The sequence below is a fragment of the Mangifera indica genome, chromosome 10 (genome assembly GCF_011075055.1).
Source record: "Mangifera indica cultivar Alphonso chromosome 10, CATAS_Mindica_2.1, whole genome shotgun sequence".
NCBI classification, from domain to species: Eukaryota; Viridiplantae; Streptophyta; class Magnoliopsida; order Sapindales; family Anacardiaceae; genus Mangifera; species Mangifera indica.
In genome coordinates, this window is record NC_058146.1 from 17,486,321 (window position 1) to 17,497,625 (window position 11,305).

Genomic DNA, 11,305 nt, shown 5'->3' on the forward strand with positions numbered 1-11,305 from the left:
CATATATTGTAGGAAGTGAGCAAGGTTGTGCAACCGTCGTATGCTGAAGCAAAAAATGACTATGGCAAGACGCCTGCTGACGTATTTGCCGAGGAGCACAGGAAGTTAGCGGACGCTGGGGAGAAATGGATAAAGGAAACTGCAAATTCATGCATGATTGTGGCAACACTTATAACATCTGTGGTTTATACAGCAGTTTTTCAAGTGCCAATAGACAACAAAAGAGATTCAAGGGTTCCTATTCTTATTCAAAAAGTATCGTTTGCCATATCCTTGATATCCTCCTTAACCTCAATTATGATCTTCCTATCCCTTTATACTTCCAGCTATGAAGACGAAGATTTCCTTTTCTGGTTACCCGCAAAGTTGGCCTTCGGAACTTTAGCACTTTCTATGTCAATAGCAGCTATGATGGTCATATCTTGTTCAACCTTTTTCATTATCTTCGACCATGGAATGCTTGCGTTTGCTATCATTGTTTCCTTGATTGCTGCTGTACCACTCACCTGGTTCTTGAAGCTACAATTGGGTCTCCTCTTGAAAGTAATTCGGTCGACCTATATGAGTAGTACTCTCTTCCATTCAAGAAAACCCATTCTCTTCAACAAAGAAGGTGCCAGGGAGAGTACGAATGGGAAGAAGAAGAATTAGCTGATCAATAGTAAACATTGAAGTTTATAATATTAATTTGAATATTTGATGATTTTCTGTTGAATATCTATATAAAATTATCTGATTGTTGTTTATTTGTATTTCGCTATATCAAAGATTTCCTAAATATTTGATTTTTGTTGTTCTTGGTGATGATCATTGCATTGAAAAATGTTGGTGATTTGAAAGCCAATACATTCAATAAAATACAAACATGATTACATGAATGAAGAAGCCATCCTCTTAATTTTTGAGGCTTCTGAATATATGGGTGTTCGTATGATTTTCTCATCAACTTAAGTTTCCTCTGTTAGTAAAAAGGAGCATAACATCATTTGGTTTTCAAACTTTCTTCTGCATTTCTTCAGGTAATGTTGACTTAGATGATGATGAGATCGCTGGTACAACATTTGAACTCAGTTATATGCATTTTGCCTTCACTTTGTTACAGTTATTACTGACCTTTTTAATACTCTCAAGTAAATATAGCAGGTAAAATCTTGTTCACTTGCTACTGTAAACAGAACAAATATATATATCATGTGGATTGGACTGATCTGTTAAAGTGCAGTATTAAAGTGTGTGAAAATAGATAAATTGTGTGCCGTAAAATAGGGTAATAAATGTATAAGATTAAGAGTTGGAATAGGGAGAAAAAAAAATTTGCTTCCTCAACTTGTAATTTTCTCCATTATTTGCCTATAATTTTTCACATATTGGATTTTTCACTTATTTATTTTTGTTTATGTTTGTACATTAAAACTTTAATGGGTAAATACTTGATATGTATTCTTGCATATCACATAACCCTTTTTCAGAATGATAAAACTATGCACACAAAATATAGATGCAAACTTGAATTACCGCTATGCATCAGAACTTGATGTGGAAATGGAAGTATACCATCTACTTCGTTGTCCTTTCCAAGCAAGTGTATAGAAGCTTCATTTTACACAAACACCAACTCAGTCTAAATGCATTAAATATTTACAACCTGTAAACCAATTATAATAAAATTATGTACTTGTCAAGTCTAAAGAAGATTCATTACGCGTTCGAGTCTTGACTGTTGAGTGCGTGCATGCCAAGTTCTCTAATCTGTGCCTCTTTCTCATTTTTGTACTTTCTGCTTGACTGACTTTCACTATTCTATAACTCTCACAGCACGTCCATGCTCATCAGAAAAATCAGCGGAGAGTAGCTTTGCATACGGTTCATCAACTTTTGCTCTCACCAAGGTAAATTGTTTTTTCTTCTCTTGCTCCATCGAAACTTAGCTTAGTGATACAATATTTCATCATCATTTTACATTCTTTTTGCTTATGCAATTTCTTTAACATTATTATTGTTGAATACTATAATATTTTTATATGTTTGTGCCAAATTCATTTCCAGCTCTAAGTTTTAACTTTAAATTTTGTTGATTGAACTATATTCATGGTTGGGGTTTCACACTTTGCTTCTGAACTGAGAAATAACAGCTAACAGTAATTTCAACGAGCTTAAAATAAGCATAATATACACGGATCTGAGTTGACAATTATTGATACATCCGAACTCAAATTCAAAACTAATACTAGTTACATTCAGCTCGTGAGTTAATGCGGTTCACATGGACATTAATAATCAGTGAGTGAATAATAAATATAAATAATATTATATACATAAATAATATATATAATTTTATTTAAAATAATATAAATTATTATATAATTAAATAATTTTAAATTAAAAATAAATCAATATCTAATCATATAATAATATATTATTATTTATATATAAAATTATATATAGTATTTATATTCATAATTTTATAAAATAAATATACTCACTCGTTGAAAATTCATAATTTAATAGAATTTCTACAAAAAGAAGGTCATCGGGAGAGCCACCAGAAAAAATAAACATGTGGCTTTTCTTTCAGTCTTGTTCTAAGAAATTGCTGAGGGACACGTGGTATCCATTCCTGCATCGTGGTAAAACAAAGTTGGAGTCGTGTTTTGATCCTAGAAGTAATGGTGGATCTGTCTGGCTAATTTCTACACATTCATGAACATGTCACAAATCATCAATATTTTTCCCATTTATTTGTGATCCCATTGATTTAATCAGAAAATCCATTAATTTAATTTATTATTAAATTATTATATATTTTTTTAATAAATAATACCAATCACTTATTATGTTATTGAAGTATAAAACATATTTAAACCATTGATATTTTATAATTAGATTTAAAAATTATTTACAAATTTTATTATTAATTCAATTAAAACCTTATAAATTATAATTCTTTTAAATTTTAATAAGACAAAAAATTATATATCTCATTTTGTTAATTTTGAATAATTTTTCTGATTTAACAGATTTATTAAGTTTGATCAAATTTCAAATAAATTAATATTTATATATATATTAAATAAGATTATAAAATTAGATCAAATTATAAATTGGTTTACAATTTAACTAATTGAACTGATTAATCCAATCCAAATTTAAAAATGCTACAAATCATTCATCTTGGTTAACCTTTACTGAATTATAGCAAGGTGTTTTCATTTAAAGAATAACTAATATGAAAAAAACAAAGCACAAAATAAACATTAAAAATAAAAACTCAAAGAACAAGATTGATTTACGTGGTTCCGTTGATATGAGTTACGTTCACGGATGAAATCTTTGATTGTTTATTAATTTTGAATAAGTATGTAAGAAAATAAATTACTCAAAAAAATTAGTAGGACACACATATTTATATTAAAGAATTTAACAATAACTCAGAAAAATTAATCTCTTCATCACACTACCGTCGTCACACCAAGAGAAGGAGGAGGTCGAAGATGACGTCGAAAGATGTAGTTGAAAAATGAAGATAAAATTGTTATTTTTGAAAAATATAGAGGGTAACTGAGTTTTAAAAAATATAAAAACCTTAGATTTGGAAGTTAAAATATTACTTTTCAAAATTTAAAAACTTTAATTTAAGATGAAATGTCAGTTTCTAAAATCTGAGGGATGAAGAATAATAAATTTTATAACTTTTTAATATAAATAATAAAATAATTATTTTACCTTTTTCTTTAACAGATAAAATTAATAAAAATTTATCTACAAATAAAAATAAAGATTTTTTATCTTTGTGGGGATAGGTTTTAGAACGCCCTTAAAAGTTGGGATGGAAAATAATTCTTTTCCCCTAGGTGAAAATGATAGGGCATGAGTCTTCACTCCTCGGTCAATTAATGAGTGCAACTTTTACTCTCCTCGATTATCGCAACTTTTCACTTTCTTCAACTTCAACAAGGATGCATTCCTCCACAGGCATCGTAGTCGAATCGGTAATTACATTATATATCATAAACTAAATTTTTTTATGCGTGGTACTACATCACATTATATAATATATTTTTTAAAATTAAATAATAAAATATTTAAAAATTAAATTGAAATTTTTTTTGTTATATTTTTGTGATACCCTTAGGTGAATCTCACATCGATAAAACACAAAAAAAATGCTGAGTTTGTCTATGTATTTCATATTGGTTAGTGGTGGGAGAATTTGAGTGGTTAAATATCTTATAAGCTCCTTAATTGTCAAAACACGTTTTGGGTTGTAAAGCCTAGAAGTAAACTCATGATGGACTGTGTGTCCAAAGTGGACAATATCTTAACAGTGGGTCAGGTTATTGGACCAGGGTTGTTACAAATAGTATCAGAACAACTCCGCGTATTTTCTTGAACGATGGTGGGGCAAACCTCAGCGAGAACGTTGAGTCTCGTAAGAGAGGGTGTATGTGATATCCTTAGGTGAATCCCACATCGACAAAGCACGGGAGAGATGTTGGGTCTGTCTATGTATCCCACATTGGTTAGTGGTGGGAGAATTTGAGTGGTTAAATAGTTTGTGAGCTCCTTAACTGTCAAGGTACGTTTTGGGTTGTAAAGCCTATTAGCAAACCCATGATAGACTGTGTGTCCAAAGTGGACAATATCTTAACAGTGGACCGAGTTATTGGACTAGGGTTGTTACAATTTTTATTTTATTTTTCACTTAGTTTAATATCATCAATATTTTTAAAATATAAATAAAAGACAAAAATGATTTTATCAAATTATTATTAACTTAATCTAGAAAGAATATAAATTAAGAATTATAACTAAATTTTATTATAAAAAATAAGTAATACAACAACAAAATAAATAATGTGAATTATATATTAAATATTCAATTACAATAAGAAAATCATTTTTGTTTTATAAAAGAAAATACATTCAATTGGGTGAACTGATTTTGAGCTATATTCAAATTAAATTAGTTATTAGAAGTGAGTTTGATTCGGTTTGGTTCAATTTAAATTTATTTAATTAAAATTTGAATTAGAAGATTTTATTCATTTTTTAAACCAAACCAAACTCAAGTTATGAGGTGTCAGTTGGGCTCAAGTTTGGCTCAAATTAGTGATTTTGTTGTATATTATTTGAGTAAAATAACATTATTTTATCAATGCCCCATGAACTTGAGCTACAAATCTAAATCACAAATTCAAATTATTGATTCAAATCATAAATTTGAGTCAAACCGAGTTATGAACCATTAATTCAAATTGAATCAAATCAAATCAAATCACCAATTCTAGTTTGAACCATCAATTCAATTCAAATCGAATCAAATTTGAACCATCCATTCAAACCATCAATTCAAGTAGAGTCGAAGCTAAACCATCAATTTGAATTGAATCAAATCAAATCTAAACCAACAATTTAATTTAAATCGAATCATGTTATATTTGAGTCAAACTCTAGCCAAAAGGTGTTTGAGCTTAGTTCAGTTTATATTCACCCTTAATTACATGTATAATTTAGCTAAAAAAATATATTAGTCAATATACTTAATTTTACTGATATGTACTATATCGTACGATACGCACGTCATATCATATTAAATTTTGATATACCCTTAAATATGTATCATTTTTATCTGTATTATATTATATCACATTGTATGATGTTAATTACTATGATTCTAACCAGATATTCACTCGACAAGTGCCCATTTTTTTGTCACCAGTAAAGCAACCTTTCCCATTTGATTGCTCAAGTTGCCCTATCAAGGAGCTTGTTCGTATTTGATGACGACTCAATGATGTAAAAATCAGGTTATTTTATAATTTGACAATGAGTCATTTCTTCGGTAGTGTAAGACTGTAAATTTCTATATTTCACCCTAATTAGATAAACCTTAATTTTGAATTAGTGTTTGTAATTCAATTGAACTATACTTTTGGGATTAGAGTTTTTCATCCAGCAATAGCGACTCATTTCTGAACTGATCCCAAACTCTAGTTCAACCGACTAAGCCGATCATGACAATCACTTTGTCAAGCTAAACAAGCTTAAGTCGAAGCTCAGACTTATTAGGTAAAAATTAAGTTGAAATTGAGTTAAACTATTTTTAGGATCGATTCAATTTGAATATAACTCTATCCATTACCTTAAATTATGCAACATTTAACAACACAGTCATATATAAAAATTGAATTGAACAACATTCAACTCTATAATCACTCATAACACTCAATCAAACAACATGCAGGAAGTTTTAATTGATTTTTGTAAAATAATTTGTGTGAGACCAACAACACCATTTTGTCAAAAAATTAAAGACTACATAACCAAACAGAATGAATTTGTAAATAAAAAATAGAATGAATTTATAAATAAAAATTTTATTTCCACTCACAAATGAAAAAAACCCCAAGCATGAGCTAAAATCTCTTAAAAGTCTTTCTCCTCCTCCTTCACCTATTTAACCAAATTCAAAGCAAATTCAATTAGAATTTCCAACCCGTAATTTGAGCAATAATTATTAAATCTTAAATACTAAAAATGAATGAAAATTGGGATATCTTTCTTTTTTCCTATGAATTTTCTTCTTTTTTTTTTTTAAATCTCTCTCACTCTTGATTTCTTTCTACTCTATTCTTTTTCCCTCTATTCTCTCCTCGTTATTTTGTTGTGTTTTCCTTGAAGATTAAAAACGGAAACTCAAAATAGCTAGCTATTATATTCAGAGTTTTCCTTGCCGACTTAATCAATCAAACTCTATATAGACCGGCTAACTTAGAGGGTTTTTTGTTATTAAAAAAAAAAGGCTTTAATTTGGTTTTAAGTGAGTTTTCTTGGCAAATTACCCCTTAAATTTCATACTTCTATTGATTTTTACTTTACCTTCTAATTGTCATTTCACTCCACAAAATAATATATTATTATTTATATTTAATTTTATATTTATTATTTATAAGTATAATAGTATTCTTTTGGAAATTTGAATTACCCGTATACGTTAAAACTTTGTACGGAAATGGAACCATGCCATCACCTTCGTTGTCCTTTCCAATTAAGCGTGTAGAAGCTTCATTTTACACAAACACCAGCTCAGTCTAAATGCATTAAATATAAACAAAAATAAAATTATCAATTCTAAAGAAGATTCATTACGCGTTCAAGTCTTGACTGTTGAGTGGCGTGCATGCCAGGTTCTCTAATCTCTGCCTCATTCTCATTTTTTTTCCTTTCTGCTTGACTGACTTTCACAATTCTATAAGTCTCACAGCATGTCCACGCTTATCAGAAAAATCAGCAGAGAATAGCTTTGCATACGTTTCATCATCTTTTGCTCTCACCAAGGTAGTTGTTTTTTCTTTTCTTGCTCCATTGAACCTTAGCTTAGTGATACAATATTTCATCATCATTTTACATATTTTTTGCATATGCAATTTCTTTAACATTATTATTGTTGAAAACTATAATATTTTTGTATGTTTGTGCCAAATTCATTTCCAGCTATAAGTTTTAACTTTAAATTTTGTTGATTGAACTATATTCATGGTTGGGGTTTCAGGCTTTGCTTCTGAGCTGAGAAATAACAACTAAAGGTAATTAGCTTACCCAGAACCAATCAATGACAGAGTCTATTTTCTCTGTTGGTTTCTTTTGTACGTGCTGTTGTTTAGCTAGTGGTGGATTCGTGTCCAATTAGCTTAAGCTAGATTGCCAACTTGGCTTGTTTGAGCTTTAAACGAGTGGCCATGAGTCAAGCTCAAGCTCTAGACATCGGTATTCAATGTTATCGAGCTTGAGCTAGAGTTTTTAGTTATTGAGCTTGAGCTAGAGCTTTAAGTCATACACATGTTTGACTCAATAGTCTCACAAATATGCTGCAAAAGTAAATAAAATAATGTTATTTTGGGTAATTAGTGTTGTCATATCAAACGATGTGGTTTTAGCATATAACTTATAGTCAAAATAATATTGTTTTGCTTTAAGTTTACTACATCGTTTTGCTTATATACCAACTCACGTATCACATATCTTGTTGAACTCAAACTCAATCTAATAGTTTTCATAAATTGTCAAGTTCTACCTTAGATTCAAACTTGACTTCTCTTATATCAAGCCGAGTTCAAGTTGATATCTCAAACTATTGAAATTAGCCCCATATATATTTATAAAATTTAAAATACATCAAACTATTGAAATTAACCCCATAGATATATAATTTAAAATACATTGTTAAAAAGTAAAAACATGTATTTAGTTTATTGCAGAATCCCTTTGCCTTAAAGTGTTGATGCATTTTTCATCAAATGATCTCACTTTTGAATCATCCTATATCAGAAGAATTGGGTTTCTGTTACTATTGATCAAATATCTTAATTTTTTAGTACTACAAACTTCAAAGACTTTATTTCTTAAATTGTCAAGTATGATTCTTACAATTGGTACAACAAAATATTGTTGAATATGTCATTAATTTCACAGATTTCCTATATACTGTATACTCTTCATTCTCTTACTTTGGTTTTGGCACTTCCTCTTGTAGTTGAAGGGGATGATGATGATGAACAACCTTCCTTCATCACGATCCGAAAAGGGCCTTTCCATTCAAACATGTTTTCCAGAAATCAAATCCGTTGTAAATTCTGCCAGTTCTCTGGGGGACTATAAAACAAGCGTGGCTACATGTTCTGATATTGGTATAACCATGAAGTGTGGTTTTGGCCAAATCGCTTCCAATGCTGTCGCTCAGATAAATTCAGAAGCCATAGATTACGATGTAAGTTTTCAACAAGGAGCAATGTCTCAGTCATGTGCAGCTTCTGGTATGTTTAAATATTCTTATACATCATACAGTAAAAATCATATTTTTGGTAACTTGTTACTCATGGTGCTCCTAATATTTGAAAGGAGAGGTAGAAAGGAATCATTTTACTGCTTATGTCTCGTTGCATCTCGCGGCACTCAAGGGTGACTGGGAATATGCAAAATCATTTTTGATGTTGAATCCACGAGCAGTGTCTGCCAGTATAACTAGGAATCAGGAAACTGCTCTTCACATTGCTGCCGGAGCTAGACATACTGTATTTGTTCAGGAACTTGTGAATATTATGACACCTGATAACTTGGAATTGCAGAATAAGGTTGGGAACACAGCTCTGTGTTTTGCTGCTGCATCTGGAATAAAAAAGATTGCAGAGGTGATGGTTAATAAGAACCAAAATTTGCCGTCAATCCGAGGTAGTGAGGGAGCAACACCATTGTGTATGGCTGCTCTATTAGGCCATAGAGATATGGTCTGGTATCTTTATTCTGTTACCAAGGACACTGATCTAAAAGAAGAAGATCGAATCGAACTTCTCATTGCTGTCATCAACACTGGCCTTTTTGGTAACTTACCCCTTTTCTTTCAGTATCTTTTACTAGTTTTGTAAAATCTGATTCACTGTTTGATCGAAAGATAATGATAATTTGTTAGATGTGGCGTTGGACTTAATTCGGCATCATCCTGAACTAGCTATAGCTCGGGATGGAAACGGAGAGACAGCTCTTCATGTATTGGCAAGAAAACCTTTGGCATTTGTAAGTGGAAGTCAGCTTGGGATACGGCAGAGGTGCATTTACTCATGTTAGTAACTCCATTATTAGCCATTCTCATGGTTTTAACATTTTCTTATAGTAGCAGAGTTTTCTTTACAAGATTACTACACGCTAGATTTTCTGAATTTTGAAAAAAAGATCTCCAAGTGAGGGTTCTCTGTTGGGTTCAGTGCCAGGTATAAGGGCAGTCCTTAACACAAAGCAAACACAACTCCAAGCTCTTAAATTGGTGAAACGACTTTGGAAACGGGTGTTGATGCTGGATGACTCAAAAATTGGAGAACTACTGAGGAAGCCGTCTCGATTGTTGTTTACTGCTGCGAAGTTGGGGAACGTCGAGTTCATTACAGTGCTGATTAGAATGTGTCCTGACCTCATTTGGAAGGTTGATGATCACAGCCAAAGCATATTTCATATTGCAGTCTTGCATCGACAAGAAAGTATTTTTAATCTCATACATGCAATTGGTGCTCATAAAGACCTGATAGCAGCTTATAAAGATGAAAACAATAATAATATGTTACATCTTACTGGAAAGCTGGCGCCTCCTGACCGTCTTAAAATTGATTCTGGTGCAGCTCTGCAACTTCGACGCGAGTTGCACTGGTTCAAGGTTAATTGATGTTCAACTGCAAAGCCTGCACTTTGATTTCCAGGTAGAATGTTAACATAATTTCCTTTGAATTTCAGGAAGTTGAAAAGGTTGTCCAACCATCTTATAGAGAGTCCGAAAATTCGGAGGGGAAAACACCTCATATTTTGTTTTCCGAGGAGCATGAGAAACTTTTACGAGAGGGCGAAAAGTGGATGAAAGACACTGCATCTTCATGCATGCTTGTGGCAACGCTTATTGCCACTGTGATGTTTGCAGCAGCCTTTACCATGCCTGGTGGCAATGACAATCACACAGGCAGGCCAATTTGTCTACGCAAAGTATCGTTTCTGGTTTTTGTAGTGTCAAATGCTTTGGCGCTATTCAGCTCTACCACTGCAATATTAATGTTCCTTTCCATTCTTACCTCGCGCTATGCAGAAGAAGATTTCCTGCATTCCTTACCAAACAAATTGATAATAGGCCTTGCAGCCCTCTTCATCTCAATAGCCACCATGATGGTAGCATTTGGAACCACTCTTTTCCTTGTTCTTGGCAAAGAATTCTCATCCATTGCCATTCCAATTGCTTCAGTGGCTTTTGTTCCTGTCACTTTGTTTGCCATGCTTCAGTTCCCTCTTTTTTCTGATACGATCAACCATTTATATGGGTTCAGTATTTTCTCAGGTCCCAACCATCATCTCTTTTATTAGCTTAATCCTGATAATCTTCTGTGAACAATACAGTGGATTCCATGTTATAACCAGTCATGTCCAATCACATGATGAAACATTAGTAATACTATGTGTTTGTATTCCATTTATTAGTAGTTGTGGCATTACTCAATTGTAACTAGTTTTATCAGAATATATAATATAGATTTGCATGCTTTGTATTTCGAAATTGGATTGCCTTCCTTTATATGCTGTCAAAGGCAATTGGAATCTCGATTGGATTACCTTTCTTTCTCTTTCCACGCTCGAAGGAATAATTTAGTCGAAATTCACAGATGAAGTACCATTTTCTTTAGCTTATCATTTTTGTCCAAGGAAGAAGCGAGTGTTACAAACACTTAAATATCCAGGTTCTAAAGGCTCCAAACTGGATGTAATTATAAATTTTTCT

General features: G+C 31.7%; 2 protein-coding genes across 18 annotated transcripts in view; both read left to right on the forward strand.

The window, feature by feature from the left end:
* The window catches only part of LOC123226865, a 28,567-nt gene extending 27,800 nt beyond the window's left edge, over positions 1-767 (forward strand). For all 15 annotated transcript variants that reach the window (XM_044651389.1, XM_044651395.1, XM_044651397.1 and 12 more), the window contains one exon: positions 13-767. In XM_044651389.1, coding sequence (XP_044507324.1) covers positions 13-651 — 639 coding nt within the window. In that variant the 3' untranslated portion in view covers positions 652-767. The remainder of the gene's footprint in view (positions 1-12) is intronic.
* A 1,074-nt stretch (positions 768-1,841) lies between these two features.
* On the forward strand, positions 1,842-11,208 carry LOC123227182 (ankyrin repeat-containing protein NPR4-like). Of its 3 annotated transcripts, none has more exons than XM_044651877.1 (7): positions 1,842-1,889; positions 7,553-7,586; positions 8,534-8,813; positions 8,899-9,378; positions 9,467-9,616; positions 9,759-10,201; positions 10,279-11,208. In XM_044651877.1, the coding sequence occupies exons 3-7, from the start codon at positions 8,543-8,545 to the stop codon at positions 10,891-10,893; spliced, it is 1,959 nt and encodes a 652-aa protein (XP_044507812.1). In that variant the 5' UTR covers positions 1,842-1,889; positions 7,553-7,586; positions 8,534-8,542; the 3' UTR covers positions 10,894-11,208. The 3 variants fall into 3 exon arrangements, with proteins under 3 accessions (XP_044507812.1, XP_044507810.1, XP_044507813.1); XM_044651875.1 differs by lacking the exon at positions 1,842-1,889 and adding an exon at positions 7,158-7,338; XM_044651878.1 differs by lacking the exons at positions 1,842-1,889; positions 7,553-7,586 and adding an exon at positions 7,158-7,338.
* Positions 11,209-11,305: the final 97 nt, after the last annotated feature.